The sequence below is a fragment of the Mus musculus genome, chromosome 1 (assembly GCF_000001635.26).
Source record: "Mus musculus strain C57BL/6J chromosome 1, GRCm38.p6 C57BL/6J".
Taxonomy (NCBI): domain Eukaryota; kingdom Metazoa; phylum Chordata; class Mammalia; order Rodentia; family Muridae; genus Mus; species Mus musculus.
In genome coordinates this window covers 132,913,324-132,941,000 of record NC_000067.6, presented here as the reverse complement: position 1 = coordinate 132,941,000, position 27,677 = coordinate 132,913,324, and the positions used below count along the sequence as shown (strand labels likewise).

The following is a 27,677-nucleotide window of genomic DNA, read 5'->3' as shown; positions in this document are numbered from 1 at the left end:
TAACTGGTCTGCAGGGAAGCCTATGGAGTGGTGTAAGAGTTCCTGCCATGGGGATGGTAGCTTCTGGGCGCCCTACTGTGGGGGGATGCTGTTCTCTGATTTTGGGGATTCATCTCAGTTTACATTCCTGGGACTCAGTGTGCAGATCCTGATTTGGTGCCCACCTGTGTCTATGTTTTCCGTCTTCGTGATGGCTTGGGCGTGTTAACCAAGTCTACCATATAAGTCTGCAACATAGGGTGACCCTCACACTCCTGGGTGGATTTGATGAGTCTTAGGAAACTCCGTCCCAGAGGCCTCTGGCATCACCCGTTGCTTGGCCCCCCAGTAATCCCTTTGGCCTTGTCCCTGTTGGGTTTCCAATAGGTGTTCCTCCTCCCCCTCGGTTAGCAGAGTTAAGAACAAAACAACCAAAGCAAACCAGGCTCATTGTGAACCACAGCAGAATGGAATGCAGAGAGAAACAGTGATTTCTTCAAGCATCACCGTCCCCTCCTCAGAGCCTTAATCACCCATGCTCGATCCTGCCTGCAAGCCAAAGTTCTTGATATCTTCATGATTTGCGATTAGCAGTTCTCTGCTCGATTCTACCTCTTGGGTTTGTTTAATTAGAAACAGGCTGAGAAGTGCATCCTAGGCACCACCGTGTTAACTGCTTTTCAGAGGAGAAAGAGGGACCAGGTTTGGGGATGGAAATTTCCACTCTCTCCCCACGCCTGCCTTTGTCTCCAGTTTTCTCTCCTACTCTGCTTCTCCTTGCCCGTGCCACGCTCTTCCCACCTGTCGGTTTTTCTTCTTCTGGCTCTTGTGCTCCCTGTTTGGGGAAACTTTGCATCTGGAGCAGAGCTGGGGCCAAAAATCAACATAAAAAGGCAAAACCGCAGGTCTCTCTCTTCTCCAAGCTCTTACGGCATCCAATATCCCCCCCCCTCCAAAGTCACCTTCAGGATCTGAAGAGACCCAAGAGATTTTCTTATACCCAGCACTCAAAGGATCATCTTCTCCCCACTGTTATTGGCATCGTTTATTTTTATTTTTTTTAAAAACAGGAAAAAAGAGTGAATTGGGTTGGGGACAGGTGACACATTTCTCCACAAAGATACAAAATTGCCTATAGAAAGTCAACTTCAGAGCCCAGGCTATGAGATGAGGCATCCCTGGATACCTCTCTCTCCAAATATCCTTCAGATCCAGCTGGGGACACTCCTGCTTTTGGGGCAGGCTCCCAAGACAGGTAGGAGAAGCCTCTTTCAGCCCTTGCCCAGGAGGGGGAGGAGCAAGCAACTGAGACTGTACAAAGAAAGAGAAGAGGAGGGGGCATTTCCTGTGGGCCAAGGGCCTAGGGACACAGGCAGGGGACAGCCAAGCTGAGGCCCAGAAGCCTCTGGGGCGGTAGGAGGCTCTAGGCAGAGTCCTTCCTGTTCCTTGGACACTCTCCTCAGAATCACAGCCGAGGACCCCAGAAGGCAACAGCAACCATTTGGGGGCTGTGAGGGCATCCCCAGGAGCTGCCGAACCCCATCTTTCTTGGTCAAGCTGCCAGGCCTCAAGCACGTGGATCAATCAACGCCACGTTCCTGGCAGGCATCTGGCCCAGATCACGTCCCGTTTAGTGTAGAGTTGTCCTAGTTATTTCTCTACTGCTGAGACCTGGCGGAACTTCAGCAATGTTGAGACAATGGTGGTGGCACCCTCTCCCCATCTGACATCTGGGCTGCTTCCTCCCTGGATTCCAGGGCAGGACAAGGGGTGCAGACACTACCCGGACAGAGGGGGCGCTCCAGCCCCAGAAAGCCCAGACCGGAAGAAGAGGCTTCTCACCCACCACCCCCTGCTTGGACTGGCCTCTGCCGAGGTGGGCTGCAAGCCCAGCTGCCAGCAGGAGGACCGCAAGAGCCAGGATGGCTATGAGCCCGGGCCGGTCCCCCAGGGCTCTGTGGCAAGGAGAGGCCTCTTTAGTCCTGGCCCAAACACAAGCCAACTGGGTGTGGGCATCAGCAAAGGCCACTTGCAGGCAGGCCCAGTACTCTGTGGCCGGAAGGAGGCGGGTAATGTTGTAGCGGTGGGTGCCCCGCGGCAGTCGGGCCAAAGCAGGAGCTTCATGGTCCCGGAGGGAGGAGGCGCTAGACCAGGTGAGGTTGGTGGAGACTATATTGGGTGGGGGTGCCCAAAACAGCAGGATGTGATATGGGTGTGTCTCCTGCACATGGAGCTTCAGTCCTGGTCCTTTGTCCCTGCCTGGCTGGAAGGGAGCGTGGCCAACCACAACACTGACGGTTTTAGTGTCAGCCCCTACCAAGTTCTGGGCCACACAGGTGTATAGGCCTGCCTCTTCCGCCGTCACCCTCCGCAACTCTAGGGTACCCTCAGGGAACACTCGGTACCTCCTGCCTGAGCGAGCAGGTGTCAGTCGAACTCCAGCTGGGGTGACCCAGTAGATCTCAGGTTCTGGTTCAGCCAGTGCCCGACAGTGAAGTACCGTGCTCTCTCCACTGGCTATCTGCAGACTGGAGGGGAAACTTCGGGGAGAGATGAGGGGCAGGCAGTGGTCTGTCATCTCCCGGAAGGGCACCTCCCGGACTGGGCGGCGCTGAAGGTCTGGAGGCTCAGCACACAGGGTGGACTGTGGTTCGATGAAACGGACGTGGGTGCCCGTGGCGTTGGCCCAGCGGATGACACAGTCACAGCGGATGGGGTTGCCGTGGAGCCCCACCTCCTGTAGGTTGGGCAGAGACTCCACTGTCTGCTGGTGCAAGGCACTGAGAGCATTGTTGTTGAGCATGAGAGTCTCCATCTGGGGCAGGTGGTGAAAGGCGCGAGGATGGATGAAAGAAAGCCGTGGGTTGTTGGTGATGTCCAACTTGGTCAGCTCAGGGAGATTTACCAGAGCAAACTTGTCGATGGAGACCAGTTCCTCCATGTTGTTTAGTCCTAGTTCCTTGAGGTGCAGCATGTTGGCAAAGTCTCCCGGTCCGACCCGCTGCAGTGGGTTTTTGTTCAGGTCTAGGAACTTGAGCCCAGGCACCTGCTCCAATGCCCGCTTGGGCACCTGGGCCAGCTGATTGTCGTAGAAAGAGAGACTCTCCAGGCTTTGCAGTCCCTCCAGAGCGTAGTCTGAGATCTCCCGCAAGCTCATGCCTGCCAGCACCAGGCTGCGCAGGTTGGCCAGGGGCCGGAAGTTCATGTCCAAGATGGCATCCACCTTGTTGCCGCCAATCATGAGGATTTCCAAGTTGGGCAGCATCTCGAACCAGCGGCTGTCGATGGTCCTAAGCAGGTTGGAATTGAGGTGCAGTCTCAGCAGGTTACCCAGCCCTGCAAAGGCCCTGGGGGAGATGCGGCAGAGCTGGTTATGGTTGAGATAGAGCTCCTGCAGGCTGGTCAGCCCAGCGAAGCTGTGATCCTCCAGCCGGTTCAGCCGGTTCTCTTCTAGATGTAGGCTCAGCAGCTGAGGCAGGGCTTGGAAATCGCAGTCTCGGGCATCTGAGAAGCTGTTCTGGGACAGGTCCAGCTCTGTGAGGTTGGCCAAGTAGGCAAGCTCAGTCTGGTCTATCCGGCTGATGCTGTTACTCTGCAGGAGCAGGGTCTGTGTCCCCGCAGGGAGCCTTGGGGGCACTGCCGTCAGGAAGAGGTCATTGCAGTCGACAGTGGTGGCTTCACGGTAGGACGAGCGGGGTGTGTACCAGGGCCGGATCTGGCAGGCACACTGAGGAGGGCAGGGCACACGCCAGGGTACCACCGGTGCTGCAGCGGTGGTACCAGCCACCCAAGATAGCAAGAGGGCAGCCACGAGGAGCCTCATGGTGGAGGTGGAAGGCAGGGGAGAGTCCTGCTCTTCACGACTTGCAGGCGGAGGTTCAGCAGCCCTGCCAGGGTCCGGGGAACCACCCTCTCAGGGCAGTCATTCTACACAGGGTGGGTGGACATCACTTTGTGCTGTCCTGGGTGTAGGTCCTCATCTTTGTGCACTGGACTGGGACTGGGACTGGGACTGCCCACTCATTTCCTCATTGGGCGACCCTGAAAGGAGACAACAGAGTTACGGATATGCAGGGATGAGGGGTGGAATTGGTCCCTCTAGCCTCCCCTGGTGGGCTCCAGAAACCAGAGAAGTAATCCAGGAGCTGGATGGGACCCAGGCCTCCCACACCCTGTCCTGCAGTCCTCAAGGTTTCAGAATCCTTTCTACCACCTTCTTAGGGAAGGAGTGACTCCGAGTCTTTGAGGAAAGTCTTGGGAATAACTTAGAGGTGTGTGTTTGTGTGTGAGTGTGTGTGGTGGGAGGGTGGTATGGTGGTGATGGGCACCAGTGAGGGTTATAGTAGGTTATGTGTGAGTGTTTGGGAGGGAAGGAAAATGGATGGGCTGAAATGGTCAACAGTGAAACCCAGATAAATGTGGAATAGATTTTTTGACCTTTCCTATTCTCCCCTCCTTTCCTCCTTGGCTCATTGGTTAAGTGAGATAAATGATCGTTTCTAGACACTTCTTTGACGATGCAGGAGGAAGGAGGCCATGGAAACAGACTCGGCTTTAAAATATGGGATGGGCTTCCCGGAACTATGGAACTGAGCAGTGGGTCTTACCCCACATTCACATGAGCTGGGGTGGTCCTACCCAGGGTCTGCCTGGGCTCTCTGGGTGAGCTTTGGAATATGGCCACTTTCCACTCTGAAGGCATGGACCTTCGTTTTTTCAATAGCCTGTTAGAATTGTCTAGCAGATGTTCAGGGACCAGAGTCTAATTGCCTCAGCCCCGTAGGTATGGTCTTCTGTAATCTAGCCTGGCCCTTTCTGGTTGCTCTTGTTTCTCTCCCACTCAGGTTCTCCCCACAAACCTTTTGGGGGTAAGCTCACCCTGACATACCACCTCTGTTCTGTCTCATTTCTCTCAGACAACTTCGACTTGTTCTTCAAGACTGAAGTTCAGTCACTTCCTACAGAATTTCTTTTGGGCTGCAGGACTTCTGGGGACAACAGACTGGTAGCCAACAGGGGTTGGCACTGTACTGCTGCAGTGTTGTGCTTGCTGGGGTCCCAGCCCTGATCAAGCCATCCAGAAAGCTTCCTCTGGCTAGAGCCCAGCCCTCTCAACACACCTGTAACACAGGGTATGGCTGGTGCTTACTGTATGGTTCAAGTTCTGTGTCCTTAGGGCCCCTTCCCCAGGGAGGTCTCTTCTACCCAGGACCCAATCCAGGATGTTTCCTCTTTCCCGGGTGTAGAAAATCAACGTGTCTTAGCCGGGCGTGGTGGCGCACGCCTTTAATCCCAGCACTCGGGAGGCAGAGGCAGGCGGATTACTGAGTTCGAGGCCAGCCTGGTCTACAAAATAAGTTCCAGGACAGCCAGGACTACACAGAGAAACCCTGTCTCCAAAAAGAAAGAAAACCAACGTGTCTTCTCTCTTAGACCAAGCTGTACTACCCTGAAGGTCCATCAAACCTTGACTTAGAGCAGAACACTTTCACAAAACTGGGCCAGATTCCGAGTTCTGCTCTTTGACCAGGTCTGCCTCCTAAGTAGAGGTCTGATCTGGCAGATCTTCAGTGGCTGGTGTACAGAAGGTGCTTACTAAGACTCTGACCAGCTTCTTTCGTTCATAACTGTACTAATGGGCCTGCGAGTGAAGCACTCACACCTCTCGTTTGTATAGGTCCAGAAGAACTCAAAAGAACTAGGCATCACTCTCCATGCTGGGAAGCAGCCCAGCCTTGGAGGAATACTGCTTATACGTCGCTGATCCCACCCTTGGTTTGGCCCAGCCTGCTTTAGCCTAGAGCTATGGTGCTCTGGCTGCCCTGAAAAAGATTGGTGCCATTCCTGTCCTCTGGGTGAGATCTTGCCAGGAAACTGCAGGAGGCTGAGTGGTGTTTACCAGCAACACCTCTAGCTGGCCACTTGGGGCTCTTTGCCTCCTCATCCTGCTCCAGGATGCTGGGCTGGGAGCAGTGGGGGGCAGGGCAGCCTCCACCGAGGAGGAGAGCGGCAAGCCTGTGTACATCTGACTGCGGCCCACTTTTCTCAGCAGCTATTTTGGAAGGTGGGAAAAACAACGGTGATTTGAAAGGCACAGAGGTTTGCGTAGGGGTGTGTGTGTGCTGTCACATAGATCTCAGGGCAAACAAACACACGTGCGCACATGCACACACACACACACACACACACACACACACACACACACACACACACACACGCACGCATGCCTGCCTGCATACATGTTTGGTGGAAGCCCCAGGAAACCAGCGGCTCGGTGGGTAACTGGGGCTCACGGGGGGGTGGGGTGTACTTTGTGTGTGTGTGTCGGGGGAAGATGCAGGAAACAAGCTAAGAAGCACCTGTCATTCAGATGGCTCTAAGTGCCACGCTTTTATACCAGATGCCAGGACACGAAACGTGGCTCTACCTCTGCCCTGGGAAAATTGCTCAACCTCTCCAAGCATCTGTTGCTTTACGTCTCCTTTATTTTCTTACAGAAGACCGTCATGAGACTGAAATGAGCCTGTTGCTCAGAGAGAGAGCCGTAGAAATGCTAGCTTCTCCTTTTCCAGGGTTGGGAGGTGCTCCAGCCACATAAGACCTCTTTTCACTCCCTCCTCCTCTGCTCCCCTTCATCCTTTCTTCCTCCCTCCCTCTTGTTATGTAGTCGAGGCTGTCCTTGAACTCAGGACCTCCTCCTTCCATCTCCCAAGCGCTCAGAGTATAGGCACGCAACACTGTCCTCAGCGACCATAGGACAGACATCTAAGGAAGGATAGTCTCGACGGCAGACAGTAGGGTGCAGTAAGTAAGCTCCCTCTCTAAGCTTAGCTCCTAGGAACCCAACACTACCCCCAAGGTGTGGTGGAGAGCTGTGAGCTGGTAACATGGCCATCCAGCAAAGAATGCCAACGGATGAGGAAAGCCCTGACAGCTCCCACCTAGAGAGGAAGGTGGGTCTGAGTAGGTAGCAAGGGCTCTTTGGAGGGCATCCCAATGTGTCACTGACCTTCAGATAGGACCTGAACCCCTGGCTTTCCTCTCCTCCAGCAATACCTCTGTTCTGAGTGCCAAGGCAGCATTCAGTTGTGCTCAAGGCATTAAGAAGCTACCAAAACCTACAAAGTTCCACGACAAATATTTCCACTGCTGGCCTTATCTGTCTGTCTGTACAGGAGCAGCAGGGTATATTATTCCTGGGTTAAGAAGCAGCTGAATCTGGGACCCCAAAGTGTGGCAAAGTCTCAGACCAGTCCTTCCCTTGTGGCTTAGCACACAGCTTCTCACCACCACACCTTCAACACCTCCCCCAGCTTCTCCCTTCCTAACAGCTTCTCCACCCCCTAGCTTTTCACCACCACAACTCCTGACCGAATAGCTTCTCCCCCCTCCACAGCTTCTCCTTCCCACATACAGCTACTCCTCCCACACACAGCTTCTCCCCACAGCTTCTCACCACCAAAGCTTCTCCTCCCCCCACAGCTACTCCTCCCACACAAGCTTCTCCCCCACAGCTTCTCACCACCAAAGCTTCTCCTCCCCCCACAGCTACTCCTCCCACACACAGCTGCTCTTCCCCACAGTTCTGCCCCCCCCCCACAAATGGAGCCCAGAACTGCCATTCACTTGCCACCATCATTAGAGGCTGACATGGCCCTACTCATTCAAGATGATTAGTGAGCTCTACAGGAGCTGCAGAGAAAGCAAACTGACTTTTCTCTATAATGTCCCAGGTGACCAGGGGTTCATGAGCACACACACACCTCCCAGAAACTCTCTGCAAGCTTTCTGTGTCCACAGAGAACCAAGCAATTCAGAGTACTTGTGGGTGAACATGAATAATACAACATGCAGAACACGGAACATTAAGTTTCATATCTCCACCAGCTCCATGTGTGGGCAACAAAGGGATTCTTTCCTTTCATTTGTCAGGAGCACAGCTGAGGCTCAGAAAGGTTATATCAGAGGTCACACAGATTATTTTTTTTCCTCTTTTCACTGTAACCTGCCCTGCCAGCCTGGTCAACAGGGATCAATACCTGCTTGAGAAGAGCTGGGTGTTGGGCTGGTTTAGAACACTTGCCTTGGTGGCAAGTTCTTTCAGAGATGGACTTGGGTCCTTAGTAAATTTATCTTGTTCCTTGATGGGTCCAGCAGACCTCTTCCTTGGCTCCTGATAAGACTGACCCCCTTTAAGAACATGCAGGAAGGACTCTTAATGTTTGAGCAGGGATGGGTCAAACAAAGCCAACTGCTGCACGGGGTTCTGACCCTGCCCTCTGACTATGCAGCAGATGCCAGAGACTCCTGGAGTCATCTTCCAGGCCCCATGGCTGATGGCTCCTTCCAAAGGCATACCATTAGCTTGCTCTACAAATCCAAGTGGGCCCATTTCCAGTTGGATTCCCTCCAGGAATCATCTTTGGTCTTGGCAGAATGGGTGGAATTGGGGACAGTGTCATCCCATCCTTCTTTCTCTGTCCCTATCTCCTGCAGCACAAAGGTGGAGCCTACTAGTGCATGCAAACTCCCTCCCACATCCGTACCACTGTCCTCTGCCTCCTTTCCTTGTCCCTGCCTAACCCCTGGCAGCAGACACTTGCAGCAAGAGGCCAGTAGGCAGGCAGTTACCAATGGCCTGGCCTTGGCTGCTTTGGTACCAGGTCCCCCAGAGCTGTGGAGACAGAGTGGCAGCATAATTGAGTGTAGCACTGATAAACCCCGGCCTTCTCAGCAGCAGATAAGCGCTGGGCAGGGGCAGCAGAAGGTAGGAGGCAGGGCTCCATCTGTACACACAGCCTCCATTTTCCCTTTGAGGTGAATAGGTCGAACTACCTCTCAATCACACATAACCAGAGCTTCTGAATGGGGGACCACCACGTTTATCTAGTCTTCCAGAGTCTGAATTTCATAAATGACTATATGAAGGAGGGTGGGTAGGACAGAAGGGACTAGGCTTTGCCAGGATGTTTGAGCCTGGCTCTGTACTTTTTGTGTGACCCTAGGCAAGGTACCTGGCTCCTTGGGCCTCATGTGCTGTAGCTGTGGAGACTGGGATGCAATGCCTCTGTTTGTTCCCTTTATTTCTCCCTTTATCTCAGCTTCTTGTCTCATCTCTGTTCACCATCCTTTGTAATGCTTTTGACTCACTGAGGTGTTAAGATACTGCACAGGTTTGTTTATAAGGCACCATGAACTTGGGCAGATCTAGATGTGACTACCCCAGCACTCTAGAAGGTTCCCATGTGCCCTTGTATCACACCCAGTTACCCACTGTCCTGACTTCTAGGCCAGTTTCATCTTTAAGTCCAGCGTCCTATTTCTTTTCCATTCTAAGTTGAGAACCAAGTCTTTGGACCTGGGCAATTCACAGAATGCTTCCTACTGCTTCCAAGTGGTCCAGAGCTTCTCAGCATCCTTTTGATGATGTAAAGTGGGGCTTCTTTCTTGTTCTTACACCTAGAAATAGTTCTGTGCCTCAGGGTTCCAGCTCTGGTGAGAACTCTCATGGCCTGGATCTGACTGTTCTGTTCCATGTCCCCTTGAGGCAGGAAGACAGCTTGGTGACCTCCTGGCATCCACGTTTCTAGGGCTTCTCATTATGGAGAACTGGGACAGAAGATAAGAGAATACATGGGAGTTACCCTGAACTCTTCACTTCCCCTATAGTTCTCTACCTGGTGGTCCCAGAGCCCCTCACATTCTTGTCCCCAAGCTGACATCTCCCTCTCACCAACCTGCTGTTGCTCCTCTGGTCAAATCTTTGTCAGCTTCAGCACCCTGCTGTGCCTAAGATTAGAAGAAGTCGCCATTTTGAACTTGGCAAAATGTCAAGTCGCTCCTTTTCCCTTGGCAAATGTGCCTACCTTTTGTCTTTATTTCCAGTCTTGGCCCTTATGGTAGCCTCTCCCGTTAACATCAGAAGGGCCCTCAGATCTGCCATACCCAACCTGTCGCCAACACTGCAGGTTCTCTCCCTGACTGTAATGTCCTGTTCCCGTAGACTCTCAAACTCTTCTTCAACCATAAAACCCATCCCAAGCATCAACTGCTAGAAGATGTGTGCCACTCCTTAGTGGTCATGGGCCAGACTTCCTATATGCTAGGTGTAAAGGGATTCTTTATGGGATTCTTAGATGAGAAATGTAGCTCAGAGAAACTAAGGTACAAGATTGAGGTTTCGCAGCTGGTTCACAAATGGCCAGGAGGGACCCGGGAGACTTCATACACAGCTCTGTTTTTTTTCTGGGGTTTTGGTGCCAGAGCTCAGCTGTAGGGTGACAGGGTGGGGAGGGTGAGAGTCCTTTGTTCAGCTTTGCTCTCTCCTTCTCCCAGGAATTTTAGAGGTCAAGGTTCAGGTAAAACTCCTTCATGGATGGGAAGGGAAGGGTCTTGTTGGCAGGCAGGAATCTCGATGTCGTCAACTCTCCTGGCTTGTCCAGGCAGAGGGTATGAGAGCTCCAGGCTTGGAAGGGAGCCTGCCTCATTATTCCTTAATTGCAATGGAGTGTGCCAGTAGGTAGCACGTAAAGTCATTTCTGTCTGATTGCACTGCACCAAAACAAGCTGCAGGGGACAGGGCCAGCAAGCCCAGGCAGAGAGTGGTTCCGGCTGGGCCCACCTCTTCTTGCTACTTGGGCTTCTGCAACCCCCCAGGGACTGCTTCTCTGACCAAAGCTTCTCTCCTGAGCTCCTGGGGTACCCTGCATCCCTGCATGAGAGTCTGACTGTTCTCCTGCAGACTGAAAAGTCCACAGAGGCAGGAAGCTTGCTCAAGCTGCCAGCTCCAACAGTCATGCACAATAGAAACTTGGAACATATCTGGACAAGGGCCAGGCCAAGCAGGGGATGTCTCTCTCTCTCTCTCTCTCTCTCTCTCTCTCTCTCTCTCTCTCTCTCTCTCTCTCTCTCCCTCTCCCTCTCTCTCTCTCTCTCTCTCTCTCTCTCTCTCTCTCTCTCTCTGTGTGTGTGTGTGTGTGTGTTAGAGATCAGAAGCAACAGGGACCAATTGCCTAGAGGAGAGGCCTTTGTGTGGGTGATTCTTTCTGCCTCCATCCCATAGTCTGACCCCTCCAATCCCGCCCCCTTCAAGACTTTGTGTGGCTCTTTTGCCTTCCTGGTTACTGCTCTTGGGTGGAAGTTACTTTGTCCTCATTCAAGTTTCTGCCTGGTTTAACTGGATTTTTTTTTAAAGATTTATTTATTTTATGTATATGAGTACACTGTGGCTGTCTTCAGACACACCAGAAGAGGGCATCATATCCTATTACAGATGGTTGTAAGTCACCATGTGGTTGCTGGGAATTGAACTCGGGACCTCTGGAAGAACAGTTGGTACTCTTAACCACTGAGCCATCTCTCCAGCCCCCGGTTTAACCGGATCTTACACTGGCCTCCCTTCACCCTTCTGGAGCTTTCTCCAGCTCTCTCTAGAAATTCTCCAGACTCCACTTGCTTCTGCTCTGAGCCAGAAGTTCAAACACTGCTTTGGAGGCAGCTCTGCAGTTGAATCCTGTTTCTTGCTGTCCCTGTGCTCTTGGGCCTTCTCATCTGTTAGATGGAGAGGAATGTGCCCCTGGTAGAGTCACCACATTTCTTTGGCTGAGCTGTACCTTGACATCTAGATTTCCTATGTTTAAGGAGCTAGGGCTCTTTCCTCTGCAGGCTGGCACCCTTTCCAAGAGAATCAGCCCTCTTCTAAGTCACTAAAAATACTCCCTGGGGCCTTTAGTGGGGGTCCTTGGCTCTACATTTCAGGACAGCTCAAGGGCAATGTCCACCAGATCACAGGTCTCTAACAAAATAGTTGCCCAATAAACAGGTCAGATGCAACTCTCTCCCTGGGTGCTCCCTGCTAGGGTCCAGGGGTGCTCCTAGGACAGGTCTGACAGCGTTCTACAGACACTGCACTGTCCCAGACACATGCCAGATGGACAGTCTAGACCAGCTGCTGCCCAGGTAGAGGTGCCAGGCAGATTCGGCAGCCTTCCCCAGCTGTCTCATGAGCCAGGGCCCCAAGATGGCCCTTAGCCACGGGGAACTAGGAACAGGGGCAAGGAAGGCACTAGAGAGGGACACAAGCAATGCTGATTGCTATTCCATTCCTCACCACACATCTAGGAAATACCTTCCTGTCTAAAGCCTCGGTAATCCGATGCCTCTGCAGAGCACTTGCTCCCGGATGAGCACCCATTGCCTCCTCCATGCGCTGAGAAGCCACAGCCTGCAATCCTGTGGGGCTCTTGTCTCCTCTCTGTGCACTGAGTCCTCAGCTAATAGTCCCCAAGTCCCCAGCTGATAGGAAGGCATCTGCCATAATCGTGAGAAGCTGTGGGTCTCCCTCGCACCTGGCTACACGCAGCCGGAGGTGGGGTGGCTGGCGGGTTAGAAGGCAGAGCGGATGTGGAACAGGCCGGTTAAGCACGGAGAAAGGCTAAGCCCTTCCTAACGGAAAAGGAAGATGAAATCAGAATGAAAATTGATGAGGCAGGGAGAAAAGGAGACTCGTTTCATCAGCAGGTTTACCAGATGAAGCCCAGAGATAAATCACGCCGCAAAGAAGGCCTGGGCTCCAGGGCGCAAGCCTTCCCCTCTGTCAGCTGTGGCAGGCAGGCTGGGAGATAAATAGCTGCAGCTGAGGCCTTCAGTGGGTCTCTCTCTCTCTCTCTCTCTCTCTCTCTCTCTCTCTCTCTCTCTCTCTCTCTCTCTCTCTCTCTCTCTCCTCCCTTCACTGCAATGAGATAGCCTATCAACCCTCCACACCCTTCCAGGTCTGCCCTGGTCTGGCTCAGTCCTTCAGTCCTCCCTACCCCATAGGCGCCTAGAGTTCATCCCATAGGTGTCCTCCCCAGCTCAGCTCTTTCCTGTTCTCTCCATATTCACCTAGACTGCCTGCCCTACAGACAAGGGGAGAGAGCACAGCACAGGGCGTGGGGAATGGTGGCAATGTAGCCCAGGCTATGTCTGGGAATAGGCTTTGATCATAGGCTCATCCCTCCTCCCAGCCATCAGTAGCAACAGCTTGGAGAACGTCCTCAGAAATGTATATTCCTGAGTCCACCCAGCCCTCCAGCATCAGAGTCTGAGGATGGATAGGGCATGGAGACCCATGTTTGAGCTGGATGACTCCCGAGATCCCCATTCTATAAAGCAAGGAATGATACTTAGAAACCTCTAAAGCATTTACTCACAAGATGCTTGCTGTTGCTCTCCTGACAGGTAAGAATGGAGTCTTCTAGAATCCCCCCACTTCCTCTGTCCCGGGCCCAGGGAAACTTCCAAGTAGGGTCAGTAAAGGTCCAGTAGGCCTTTCACTCATGTTGGGCACTTCACACGTGGGAAAGACGAGGGACATAGCATACAGGGAGGGCAGGTGGTTGTTCACAGATTGAGAACAAAACAATGGAAAAATCTCTATGGAATATAAAGGTGTTATAGTGGAGCAGCAGGGCTCAGCTGTGGGAACAGGCAATGTATAGTCCCCCCACATATAGGAAGTTAGGCAAGTATTGGGGACAGGCATAGTCCCCCTACATGTAGGAAGTTAGGTGAGTATTCAGAGGAAATATGTGTGGGATAGTTTTATATCAAATTGACACAAATTTTAGTCTGTGATGGTTTGCATAAGCTCGGCCCAGGGAGTGGCAGGATTAGAAGGTGTAACCTTGTTGGCCTAGTTATGTTACTGTGGGCATGGGCTTAAGACCCTTACCATAGCTACCAGTATTCTGCTAGCGGCCTTCAGATGGAGATGTAGAACTCTCAGCTCTGCCTCTACCATGCCTGCCTGGATGCTGCCATGTTCCTGCCTTGATGATTCTGGACTGAACCTCTGAACCTGTAAGCCAGCCCCGATTAAATGTTGTCCTTTATAAGACTTGCCTTGGTCATGGTGTCTGTTCACAGCAGTAAAACCCTAACTAAGACATAGTCATTTGGGAAAGGAGGAGTTACAGTTAAGAAAACATCTACACCAGACTGGCCATCTTGATTGATGATTGATGGGAGATGGCCTAGCTCACTGTGGGCAGTGTCATCCCTGGGCCAGTGGTCCTGAGTTCTGTAAGAAAGCAGGCTATGCCATGAGGCACAAGCCAGTAAGTGAGACTCTTCCATGGCCTCTACTAGCTCCTGCCTCCAGGTTGCTGCCTTGATTTCTTGCCGTGGCTTCTTTGATGATGCACAGTGTGCATAAATGGAAAAGGAAATGAACTCTTGCCTCCCCAAGCTGCTTATGGTTATAGTGTTTTATCCCAGCTGGTATCTAAAATGATGAGTGAGGTTGATAGGCACTTTGATAAGATTGTCTTTAAGAATCTCCCTAGGCTGGGAGGACCAAGCTCCTAGAGGGAGTCTGGACCAAGAAGGGTCACAGGAAACACAGATAATGGGCAGACATTCAACTCAGGAGCCACCAGAAGCAGAGGCCTGGGAGAAAGCTATAGGAAGTGAATGGCAAGGAGTGTTTCCCTGTGGCCTGTGAGGAGAGTGGAAAAGAGCATTGCAAGCCAGGGCCAGGATGGTCTGGACATGATTCTGTGTGTAATGTAGGCTTAGTGTAGTCTCAGGAGCCACGGAGGCCACCAAGACTTCAGCCATTATTAATAATCCACCGAGCCAGTCTCACCTTGAGATTGAAATTCTACCTTCCCTCCTATCCCATGAAACTATGGTCTGAATTCAGGCTCCATATTCTTGTGTTAGAAACCCAATCCCCGGGCTGGAGAGATGGCTCAGCGGTTAAGAGACTACTCTTCCAAAGGTCCTGAGTTCAAATCCCAGCAAACCACCTGGTGGCTCACAACCATGCATAATGAGTCTGATGCCCTCTTCTGGTGTGTCTGAAGACAGCTATAGTGTACTTATATATAATAATAAATAAATCTTTTTAAAAAAGAAAGAAACCCAATCCCCTCTTTGGAGTGTGGTGATTCAAGATGCTAATCCAAGCACTAGGGAGGCAGAGGCAGGTGGATTTCTGAGTTCAAGTCCAGCCCAGTCTATACAGTGACTTCTGGGACAGCTAGGACTACATAGAGAAAGTATATCTTGAAAAACCAAAATAAAAAGAAAGAAATATAATCCCCAATGGCTTAGTATTGGAAGGTGTTTTGGTCACAAGGGCTCTACCTTCCTGAATGGACACATAGCTCCTGAATGGCCTTTTGAAAGGCATAAGAGAGAGAGTTTTGTCTTTTTCCGTTAGTCTTCTTCAGAGAATCCAGAATCCAAAAATCTATCTTAGAAGCAGTCAGCAGGCCTCCCTATACGTTAATACCTTGCTCTTGGACTTCTTGGCTCCCAAAATTGTGAGAAACAAATTTCTAGTCTCTATAAATGTCCAGTCTTTGGCGCCACCCTCAAGCCTCACAAAGAGGATGTGTTTGATGGTCACATATGCCACTGCCCTGTTTTCGTGGAAAAAGTGTCAGGTGACTTGCTCAAGTTCACACAGCACACAGTATTGGGTCAAGGCCAGAGGTACAGTGCATCCCCTGATTTCCCCCAGTAAGCACTGAAAGAGTCTGATAGTGATCCAGGTCCTGGATGTCTGACAAGAGTGGCTGCCTGTGCCCTTCCAACGCTGCTGTGACGAGGAAATGAGGAGCTCCGCTGCAGTGTGAGAGGATGTTGTGCCCCACCTGAGCGTGTTCATTGGTCAAGCCAGGTCATAGCTGGCTGGTGCCGGAGCCTATGATCTGGGACCTGATCCTTCGAGATCCTCCTGCCCCACTTCCCAATTCTCCATCCTATAATGGAATGGGGGAGATTTCCAACTGACCTTCTCTTGATCAGTTTGCTTTGGGTCTGGACCAATGCAAGAAGAAGCTGACCTCTGCCTAAGTTTACAGGCCTTCCTCAAGGACGAGCCTTCCCTTGTCCTGGTACAGCTTCTCCTTCATCCCTGCGCAACATCACAGCCCAGCATGCCAGACAGCTGACAGCTCGCAAGCCCTGAGCCCGGTGGAGGGGAATGCTTCCGACTGTGATCGATACCAGGCATAATTCAGTGACTGCAGCAAGTACAAAGGAGTGGAGGTTAAATCAATATTTAGAAGCTTCAAAATTAAACTAATTAAGAGCAAGCCTTAATGATTTTTTACTGTCTGTGAATAAAAAAGATGAAAAGCCCGCCTATATTTCACGATTCCGCTTTAGTAGCTGGGTAATAATTTGGAAGAGCAGGAATGAACGGTGCTCTGGCGGCCCTGAGTTGTGCTGGAGAAGAAGGGCACCTTGCCTATGGAGATGGAAGATGGGAGAAACTGGAGCATCAAGGAAACAAGGGGACCATAGTGCAAGGACCATTAGCCTGGTGTCAGGCATACTATGCGCTGCACGGTGTCCCCACAAAAGATATACCAAACTCCCACTCTGGGTACTTGTGAATGTACCCTTCTTAGAAAATAGGGTTTTCAGCCGGGCATGGTGGCGCACACCTTTAATCCCAGCACTTGGGAAGCAGAAGCAGGTGGATTTCTGAGTTCGAGGCCAGCCTGGTCTAAAAAGTGAGTTCCAGGAAAGCCAGGGCTATACAGAAAAACCCTGCCTTGAAAAACAAAAAACAAACAAACAAACAAAAAACCAAAAAAAAAAAAAGGGTTTTCATAGATGTAATTAAAAACGATGATGTCGTTAGAAAAAAACCCCAATCCAATATGACCGATGTCCCATAAGAGGAGGAAAATTCCACATGAGGCCGATACCCAGGAAGAAGGGACAAGACTCAGCTTCATACAAAGGAATGTGCCCTGACTTCCACTGATGACTGCCAGCAGAAGCCAGCAGAAGCCAGCAGAAGCAGCAGAAGCAGCAGAGGCAAGGATGAGCTCTTTTGGTCTTTTTTTTTTTTTTAAAAGATTTATTTATTATTATAAGTAAGTACACTGTAGCTGTCTTCCCACACACCAGAAGACAACATCAGGGGGGCTGGCGAGATGGCTCAGTGGTTAAGAGCACCAACTGATCTTCTGAAGGTCCCGAGTTCAAATCCCAGCAACCACATGGTGGCTCACAACCATCTGTAATGAGATCTAATGCTGTCTTCTGGAGTATCTGAAGACAGCAACAGTATACTTACATATAATAAATAAATAAATCTTAAAAAAAAAAGAGTGACGGTCATAAACGTTAAAAAAAAAAAAGAAGACAGCATCAGATCTCATTACGGATGGTTGTAAGGCACCATGTGGTTGTTGGGATTGGAACTCAGGACCTCTGGGAGAGCAGTCAGTGCTCTTACCAGCTGAGCTATCTCACCAGCCCTCCTTTGGTCTTTTTGAGGGAGGCTAGTCTGCTGACACCTTGAATTTGAACTTCTAGCCTCCAGATCTCAGTCAATGTGTTTCTGTTGTTTGAAGGGATGAGTTTATAGTGCTTTATTATGACGGTCTTAGGAGGTTAGTCCAGGAATTCTGGGCTCACGGTCCAACTCTGACTCTTACTAACCATGCCGACTAGGCTGAGATGCTCACCCTCCATTACCTCCTCTGAAAGATGGAGCTAAGACCTCACCGTGCTCTTTAAAAGCTCTAAACAGGAAGGCAAACATGCAGAACAAGCTGCAGTGCTAGCTCAGTCCCTCCGGGGCTGGGCGGAAGCTGGGGGAAGACTCCGTAGCCAGCTGTCAGAAAAGCCTGGTCCTAGGCCCATTCTACAGATGCAATCAAATCACAGGCATGTCCACTGTGTCACTAGAGATGCTGTGAACATAAAAGGCACTTTTATTGTCCTTTTTAGTGGGGTTTTACTTACTGTGAGCTGATCTTTTCTAAATCTGTAAGAGGGACGGATTGGATAACATCGTCTAAAAGATATTTTCGCTATCACATGCATATATACATATATATGTATACACACAGATGCATACATACATATATATGCATACATATACATACATATACATGTATATGATGACTTTCACCTGTAATCCCAGCATTACATTGGAGGCTGAGGCAGAAGAATTGCTGTGACTTTGAGATCAAGGTCAGCCAGGGCTACTTACTGAGAGCTCCACTTAAAAGAGAAAAGTAGTGTGTTGCTGCTTGTGGCAGGGCACACCTGTAATCGCAGCACTTGGAAAGTGGAGACAGTAGGAGCACTTCAATGCTGGACACTACTACATAATGGATTTGAGGCTAGCCTGGACTACATAAGACCCTATTTCAAACAAACACAAACCCTAAATCAAAAACCCAGCATGTCTGTGCCATCGGGTCTTGTTCTCCTCATTACATCTCCCCCAGATGCCCACCCAGTAAGATCAATCCTGGGGGACACCGATGTTGATTGACAAGGTTTTTGGAATGTCCTGAGGCTTCGCTGACTCTGCCCCTGGTGGCTGGGCTAAGGGAGGGGCCCCAGAGCAGCTTTCCTTTGTCTTCCTTACAGCATACAGAGTATGAATGGACTGGGGAACAGCATGAGCCAGAAATAAAATTCTATCCTCAAGGGCCACTCGAAGCAAATGTCCCTAATGGCTCCCCTCACTCAGCACTGGTGCTTTGTCCCCAAGTGTAGCACAACAAGGCAGCTACTCTGTGGGAGCCCCATGTGGGGAGAGGGTTGTCAGATGCTCTCAATTTCAGAAGCTGCAGCTTATAGCAGTGTGTGTGTGTGTGTGTGTGTGTGTGCGTGCGCGCGCGCGAGCGCTTGCTTGCTTGCTTGCTTGCCTGTCTGTCTGTCTGTCTGTAGGGAACCAGCCTTCCTGCCACCATGACAGCTAACATTTTCCTCAGCTGGGTATCGCTAGAGAAAATGAGCATGTGTTGGCACCTCACTCTCACAGGGGCAGACAACGGCAACACACCATGACAGCCACTGCCATCTCATCACAATGCCAGCATCTGAGATTTTCTCCCATGTTATAACTGCAGCGCCAGCCCCTCCACCTCCTCTGTTAATGCCACCAGCCCCATGTCTGCCAGGACGTCCGTCCTCAGCTTTGGTGGTGGTCATTGTCTCTCTCTGTCTATCTGTCATCACCACCTATTTGAGTGACCTCGGCTGGCATCCTCAACTTCATCTGCTGTCAGCATCCTGTGACTCACCAGACCCTGGTCACCATGAAAGACCATGGGGATGCCTCACATCTATGATGTGTACACACTTAGACCCAGATTCTGCCACTGGCAAAGACACATGAGACAGAGAGATTCCAATAATGAGAAGAGGTGGGGGCATAGGAGTACACAGAAGTGGGCATGTGGAACTCGCATGCACAGAGCCGAGGAACAGGCATGGTATGGGAAAGGGCAGCAGGGGCAGGCCCAGATGCCAGGGGTTTCTTGTACCTCTCCACATGAGTGAAAGAGCAAACCTGGTTTCTTACACAGCCAGGTGCCCTCTGAGCAAGGGTCTGAGGCGCTGCTGAGTGGGCACAGATGTGTCTGCACAGGGTATCAGGGAAGGTGGAGGAGGCTTCGTAGGAGATGCTGCTACCGCCCCACAAGGTTGCTCTGTGGGCCAGGGGGCTGGGCCGGGCCTCAGAGTCAGACTAGGGAGCAGTTCTGTCCTATGTAACCAAAGGCCAACTCAGCATTCCCAGTGAGGAAGTCAGTTCCTCACCAGGAAAGACAGAGTCCTAGCTGACAAAACACAGTGTGTGGGGAGTGGACCGAGGGGCTGAGGGTAGTGCTTTGGGCATTGTGGTGAGGGGCTGGAAGGATGTCACTGGCGCCGCCGGTGGAGGCAGGAAGAGCTGCTCATCTGCATGCTCTTTAGCAGCCTGCCCTGAGCCTGCCCTGGCGCGAATACCATAGCAACACCGTGCTCTTTAGACGCGGGAGTTCGTGCTGCCATTGCAGAGAGAGTTGGGCAATTTAATTAAGGAGCTGGCAGCAGACAGACTTTGTGAGTTAAAGGCATTTTATTAAATCCCATTGTATTGTGCAGCTTGGTCCCCGCAGGGGCTGTGGAACTGGGAGAAGCCGGCAGAATTCGCCAGAGGTTTCTTTGCCTTCCCTTGCTGCTTCCGGTCTAGCTTAGAGAGAAAGCATGGGTGGAGGGGATCCCTACTGTGACTGCCTGGTCTCCCAGCCTTGGGCCCCAGGTAGCAGTGTGGGAGTGCAGTCCAAGTGCCACTCTTCAAGCTGTGGCCTCTCTTTCAGGGCCAGTGTCCAAACCTGGCTTCAGTGTTACCAGTTGCAGCTCTGGGTTAGATGGATCTTGGGGACTCTGAGGCCTCACCTCCTTGAGCCCCCTTCCTCTGCAGCAGGAACTACCAGCATTCCCATTTTACAGATGAGGAAATGGAGGTATACAGAGGTGAAGTAAACAAGCCTTTGACAACTATATGTCACAGAGAAGCCAACTCAGATTTGCCTGGTGACAACACGGACACTGTGGTCCTTGTGACCCCTAGTCTGTGTTAAGTGGATCATTACCCCTGGCTGGTAACCTCAGGCTGGCTCTGAGTTCCTGTGTTGGCTTGCACAGGGACGTGGCTCAGTCCTGGCCAGTTCTGGAGGCCATTCGCTTTTTAGGGTGCCAGTGGGCTCCTTGGCCATAGGGCTTCCTTGGGCCCCCCTGGTGGTTAGAGTTGTCTGACCTCAAGAGAATTCTCCCCAGTGCTTGGGCCCTACTGCAAAGGGAAAGAATTACCCTTCTCTGAGTCTCCTGGACCTTTCATCATGGATTTAGGCCATGCAGCCACCTGGTTCTACACTTGTATATACACAAGGGCAACCTCTTGGACTCTGTTTCTCAGGTCTAGAATGGGGGAAGTGATATATGAAGTGGATGTAGCCAAGTTAGCAAAGCCAATAGCCGTTCTTTTTCTTTTCTTTTTTCCTTTTTTTTTTTTTTTTGGTTTTACGAGACAGGGTTTCTCTGTGTAGCCCTGGCTGTCCTGGAACTCCCTTTGTTGACCAGGCTGGCCTTGAACTCAGAAATTTGCCTGCCTCTGCCTCCCAACTGCTAGGAAAAAAGGCATGTGCCACCACTGCCCAGCTGCCAATAACCGTCCTTATAAATCCTCACAATGTGTTTTAATCATCTCCATCATGGAAGCAAGGGAATGGGGCAGAGAAGAAGGTAAGCCTCTGCCCAGCTAGGAAGGGCAAAAACCAGGGCTGCCAATAATATGCCATTGCATATAGACACACCTGTAGCTATGTATCCGCACACCCATGCACACACACAGACACATGCATGGGACAGTTATGCTAATGGATTCTTTAGAGGGAATTCATGTGCGATGAGCTTATTTTATTGCTTAGTTGCATTGGCCACTGTCTTAGCCTACTTGGACACAATCACTAAGTTCCATAAACCGGAAAGTTTATAAAGAACAGAATTGATTTCTTGGAGCTGGGTAGTCTAAGATGAAGGCATCGGCAGATGGCGTTGAGGAGTTGAAGGCTACCCTCTCTCCGTGCTTGCAAGTATAGAGCGGGTCAAGCGGTTCTGGGGCTTTTACACAAGCAGTTACCCACCTGTGATCTAATTGTGTCCAAATGGTAACATCTTGCAAATTACGTTTCGGCACTTGGGACAATGGGCACAACTACCCAGTTACAGCAGTGCAGGAAGCCTTGGCAAAACATGCCCTGGACATGCTTCTCCTCTCCCAGCATGCTCCAGAGCTGCAGCCCTCGGGGCTGGCTACAAGGCTTTCCACTGTGGTTGTGAGACGCCTCTCTCTCCCCCTTCCCTACCGTTGAGACCCTGGGGCTTCCACATAGTTGCTTCTTTGTCCCACAGCTTTGGGCACCAAGTGACACCCTGAGCAGTCTCCAGGTGAGTTATGAGACAGGACAGAGAAGCTGCCACAGAGGAAAAGCCAAGTGGCCAAGTGGGAGGGAGCCAGTCCACAGCACTGTACAGGTCTTCCCAGAAAATAGCGACATTTGGCAGTTTGGTTTGTGTGGAAATCCAGACCACAGTCAATCTTACCAAGGTACAATTCCCTTGCTTATAGAATGAGCATGTGAGTTACCTACCTTGAATGCTGATAGGTGCCATTTATCAAAAGCTTACAGTGTATTGGGCCTTTATAAAGTTTGAAAAAAATTTACTCTGTGTGTGTGTGTCCTCTGAGCCAGGAAAGGGCGCTGGGTCCCCTAGAGTTATAGTCATCTGACATGGGTGTTGATGTGGACAGTGTCAGCATGTTTTCTCAGGGAATGAACAAGGGGACTGTTCTCCCAGTAATAATAATTAAAATCCTAATAATGAACACCTACAGCTTCTATGTCTCCAGTGCCTCTCCTCCAGACCTCAAAACTCTGGGCAGCCAATAAACCAACTGGCTTATAGTCATACAGCAGGGCCTAGAATGGCTTAGGTATGGCCAGACTTTGTCTCCTCCAGTTGGGAGAGAAGCACGGGTGCCTAGGGACCAGCCTTGGAAGTTGCCTTTGCGTGCCACGTCACAGCTGGAAAAGGATCGTGGGTGTCCACTTCTTGTGGGTCTAGCTGCATCCACACCCAAGAGGATCTGGTTGGCCCGGAGAAAGGTATCAGCCCAACCTTCAAACGTCCCCTCCCAGAGCTTCCCAGCTGCCTCTGCTCAAGCAGGGCTGTCAGTGTCTCTCAGCCAGTGGGAATCACATCCTGCAGGGCTTGGCCCTGCAGGGGACAGCTGATGGCTTTCTCTGGTCTCAGCCAGGAGTCATTACACATGGAATGCCTGGTTTAAACAAGTAATTAGGTGACTGTATTAGAAATGTACGTGCTTCCCACCAGAGAAGGATGGAAACTTCCCAGACCGCAGTAACAGCTGCTCTCCTGCAGAGCCTTTTCTGAGGGAGCCCTGCATCCTTCCTTCAAGCCAGGATCCAGAAGGGCTCTAAACTGGACAGGTTGTCAGCCACAGAGCCCATTCCTGACTGCCTGGGGCGTACCCACACCGTTACAAACACAAGGACCCTCAGCAGTTTAAACAATTGGAAAGCGCTCAGGGAGGCTGTGGCTCCTCCCCTGCTCTCCGGGAGGCTGTGCCCCTCCCCCAACTCCCACCCAAAACTGGCAACTGGGCTTGCTGGGGTGTCACATCTCCTTCACCTCCAGGAACTTTGGGGCAGGAAGGGGTCAGAGGGGAGACTGAAGATGGACTTCCTGATAAATTCGCCCTACCTCAAAAGCTCCAGGTAATCACAAGCTTTCTGAGTTTGGGAGCCCATGGTGGGAGATTCCAGGCCAGAGCAGGGCTAGGTAAAAATTGTAGGTAGCCTCAGGGTTCAGTTTTGATGAGCTTCTCAGCAGCTGCTCTGTCCCCTATTCTGCTGCCAGCTTGATTCCGGATGCTGGCAAGCCTCTTGCCATAGCCGCAGCTTTTTCAACCTGCTGGAAGCCAGCGGGGCCTGAATGAAGATGACAGGCACTGAGGCAGTTTGCAGACCCTGTGTGGGGCAAGCGCTGGCCTCCTCTACCACACAGGCAGTGATGGAGTGCCTGCCTGCCTCGGTGCCTCATTGCCAGCTCCCCCCCCCGCCCCCCCCGCTGTGACAGCTCCATATCTACCCTGTCACTACGCTGACAGCCTCTAATGATGAAAACAGCCCCAGTGTCATATAAATTCTTCCAGAATCCTAGCAGCTAGGAGGAGATCAGGTTTGGGAAGCTGGGAACCAAATGCATTTCACTGCATGGCAAGAGAGAACACAGCCTCCAAAACATCAAAGACTGGTGTTCAAATCCTGCCCTGGCATCTTTCTAGCTCTATAACCTTGAACAAACGACTTAGCCATTCTGAATGTCAGTTTCTAGATCATGAAACGAGAACGGTACTTCACACTGTTGTCTTAAGCATTAAATAGAATCATCATGACAGAGAATCTGACATAAGAAGGGGGGGGGGGTGTTCAACAAGTGAGGTCTCTTCTCCAGTCTGCATTGGTAGGGACATTAAATTACTATGTTAGGTCTCAAATCTGGGACAAGCAGATGACTGAGGTGCCTATTAACATATCAAATCAGGCACTGCCAGCCAGCTTCCCTCAGCCTCACCAGTACCTGTCCTGGAGATACTCTAGATGGCATACCCCACTGCCTACCCTAAACTCTCCAGCCCAGAGATTGGGCTGGCCCTTTCCCCAACCTTCTCTTCCCTAGTATGTATGTATGTATGTATGTATGTATGTATGTGTGAATATGTATGTATGTATGTTTGTATGTATGTATGTATGTATGTATATATGTGTATGTATGTATGTATGTATATGTATGTATATATGTGTATGTATGTATGTATGTATGTATGTATGTATGTATGTATATTTGTTACACTGAATCTCTTGGCCTCTTGGCTGCTGTTCCTGGTTCCTGCTCTCCAGGCTCCTGGCCTTCTGTCTCTCCTTTCTTTACCCCTAGTTCTTTACAAGGATCCGTTCAGTCTGGTCATGTTCACTCTAGGCTCTTTCAGATGCCTCTGGCTATGTTCTCCTTCATACCTACAACAAATTTTCTCTTTCACTCATCCCTAGGAGAGTTATGTTTTCTGTCTCTGTCTCTCTCTGTGTCTCTCTATTTGTGATCATTCTGGTAGCCCCAGTGAAGTATGAGGCCCTAGTGGGGTGGCCACTTGGTTGTGTGGAAGTGGTAGGCAAAGGTACTCTCCCTGTGCCTGGCTGGAGCCTACCAGTCCTCATGGCTTCCCCACCAAGCTGTCCCTGGAGCCACTCCTCGACATCCCACAGCAGCCATCTGGGCTCCCTTCTGTCTCTCATCTCTTCCCTCTGTCCTCATGAGAGTTGCTAATCTCCTTGGTGACTAGGGCAGATCCTCCTCCATTCCTGCCACCACCTCCGTCCCTGTACTCACAGGCTCTAGATCTCTCCTTTGGGCTTCCAAGTCTTTAAATCTGTCCTTCTGGAGAGTTCTTGTCTGCTCAGGGAGTTCTTAGTTATTTGGCTCTTACCCTCTCCCTTACCATCCGCCCTGCTGCCATAGTGCCGGCCCAACCTTAGCAGGAACTGGTTCCCTAGCAACCTCAGCTGCCTCCCCTAGGCTGAGCTCCTCAGAGCAGGGGCTGGGCACGTGGCCAGTGTTCATCAGTTTGTGTTAGGTGGAACAGATTATGGGGGTACCCTTGATGGAAGCTTCTTGTTAAGGAAACAGTTATCCTCCCACTTGGTTTTTACCAGAGCAAGCCTGGGCCTGTGTGTGGACAAGACATGGGGGCCAGGTCTGCTCGGCTGGAGGCATAGCCACCTGGAGTCTGCAGTTCTCTACTCCATGCCAAGGCAGAGAGCCACCATAGCTCAGGTATCAGCCTTGGCACCTATGCAGCAAAAAGGGAGGAGGGGGATGAGGAAGGGATGAGGGGGATGAGGAAGGGAGGAGGGGGATGAGGAAGGGATGAGGGGGATGAGGAAGGGAGGAGGGGGATGAAGAAGGGATGCACACGCATGAGGACTCACTCACGGTCTCATCTCCCTCTAAGACTGACATCCTGCAGTTACAGATTGATGAAGGAACCAAGGCAACTGACTGGTCAAAAGCCACCTGAGAAGGTACATGGCTAAAACTGGAGCCGGACTGGTCTCGTTCTGAAGTGAGAGTTGGTTTCTAAGATGCTTCCTCCTGCAGAAATTACAACACCGTCTCCCTAGGGGTCAGGGGAAGGCTCACACTGAAAACCTGCATCTGTGTGGTTTGTGTTCCTGCTGTTTCTCTTCCATAGACCACAGATGATAGGCATAAGAATGTATAAATTGATGGGTTGGTAGGTGGATGGGTAGATGGGTTTGACAGTGGGTGGATGGATAGATGGGTTTGCGGGCGGGTAGATGAATGAGTAGGTGATGTGATTGTTAATAGTGATTGTCAACTTGACAGGATCTAGGATCACCACAGAGACAGCTCCTGGGCATCTCTATGAAGGGTTTTCTAGATTAGGCAACTGATGTGAGAAGACTCATCCTAAACATGGGGAACACCATTTCAAGGACTGAGGTACCAGACTTCATAAAAAGGAGAAAGTGAATTGAACCTCAGGTCATTTCTCTTTGCTTCCTGACTCTGGATCCAGTGTAACCAGCTGCCGGAAGCTCCTGTTGCTGTGTCTGTCCCACTATATCAGACTGCATTCTTGAACTGTGAGACAAAGTAAACCCTTCCTCCCTTAACCTGTTCTGTCGGGTGTCTTTGTCACAGTAGGAAGAAAAGTAACTCATACGAGTGCGTGGACAGATAGATGGATGAGTAGATGTATGGATGGATTGGTGGGAGGAGAGATAGATGTACGGTGGGTGGATGGATGGATTCATGGGTGGATAAGTAATGAGTGAACAAATGCATGGATAGATGGGTAAATGTGTGCATGTATGTTTGTATGTGTAAGCATGTATGCTGTATGTATGTGTGCTGGATAGTTTTATGTCAACTTGACACAAGCTAAAGTCATCTGAGAGGAGGGAACTTCAATTAAGAAAATGCCTCTATAAAATCAGGTTGTAGGCAGGCCTGTAGGGCATTTTCCTAATTAGTGATTGATGAAAAGGGGCCCAGCCCACTGTGGGTGGTGCCATCCCTAGGCTGGTCCTGGGCTCTAGAACAAAGCAGGTCAAGTGAGCCATGGGAAGCAAGCCAGGAAGTAGCACCCCTGTATGACCTCTGCATCAGCTCCTGCCTCCAGGTTCCTGCCCTGCTTGGGTTTGTGTCCTGGCTTCCTTCAATGATGAACAGTGCTGTGGAAGTGTAGGCCAGATAAACCCCTTCTTCTCCAAGTTGCTTTGGCCATGATGTTTCATTACAACAGTAGAAACCCAAACTAAGACAAGAATGGATAAGACAGGGTGGATATAGATATGTGGATGGGAGGGTGGGTGACTAGATGGATAGATGGGTGGATGGATAGATGAATGGATGGCTGAATGTGTGGATATATGTGTGGATATATGTACATACATATGTAATGTGGTATGTGTGTGTGTGTGTGTATTGGTTGATTTAATTGCAGGGGAACTGAACAGCATGGCAGCATGTAGGTCCCAACATCAGCTTCTAAGGCATCCTCTACAAGTGGCACCACATGAAGCAGGGGTTGTCCTCTCTACTTACTGACAAGAAGCTCCAGAATGGCTCCTCCTCTGACTTGATCATATCCCTGACCAGTTACTGACTTGTCACCCCACTGTATGTGGCCACCTGTACTACGTGGCCAAAGCCTGCATGCCAAAGTATGGGAGGAAGGCCGGAGGAAGGAATGCGGAGGACATCCTCTGTGGGAGAGAAGAGGAGCACCTCAGACACGGGAGAGAGAGGAAGGGCTGGGACCAATCTGCTTGGCTCCAGCCAGCCTATCTTCCCAGAGACTTGATGCCTTTATTTCCCGTAAGAAACATGTGATTTGGAACTTTTGGTACTTACTTTGATTTTTGGCATTTTTCCTTTTTATATGGGTGTTGCAGTTTTTCTTTCGTTTTTAGTGAATGTTTCTTAAAACAAACAAACAGACAAACAAACAAATGCACACGAGGGTCCCAGAAATACTCTCATACTCCCTCTGTGGGTGGGGGCTACCCAGAGAGTGGCTGGCCTGATTGCTGACATTGTGGGACTGGAGGCCTTTGGAGGCACTTAGAGCTGGCCTGTATTGACCAGAAGACAGCAAAGGGATGGAGGGACTGACAAAGGCTAGAAACGGGCAGAGGGACCTTGGGGGCCGGGCCTGTGGGGTTAATCACTCATTTCCTGCAGGAGATTTCATGGCTCATTGAATAAATAAAATACTATGCAATTGTAAAAGATGTATT

The 27,677-nt window shown here is 50.8% G+C and overlaps 1 protein-coding gene and 1 long non-coding RNA gene across 5 annotated transcripts in view; one reads left to right on the top strand and one right to left on the bottom strand.

Moving 5' to 3' along the window:
- Positions 1-995: 995 nt before the first annotated feature.
- Lrrn2 (leucine rich repeat protein 2, neuronal) overlaps positions 996-27,677 on the bottom strand; it is a 59,651-nt gene continuing 32,969 nt past the window's right edge. The window contains exon 2 of the mRNA NM_010732.4: positions 996-4,020. Within this exon, the coding sequence (NP_034862.1) occupies positions 1,610-3,802 (2,193 nt within the window). The 5' untranslated portion in view covers positions 3,803-4,020 and the 3' untranslated portion in view covers positions 996-1,609. The remainder of the gene's footprint in view (positions 4,021-27,677) is intronic.
- Gm31159 lies at positions 11,167-26,048 on the top strand. 4 transcript variants are annotated; one of them, XR_001779425.2, is made up of 3 exons: positions 11,167-23,069; positions 25,065-25,185; positions 25,364-26,048. It is a non-coding gene; the product is annotated as a predicted gene, 31159 (long non-coding RNA). The 4 variants fall into 4 exon arrangements; XR_878529.3 differs by having other exon boundaries at positions 11,167-25,185; positions 25,364-25,433; positions 25,759-26,048; XR_001779422.2 differs by having other exon boundaries at positions 11,167-25,185; positions 25,364-25,573; positions 25,759-26,048.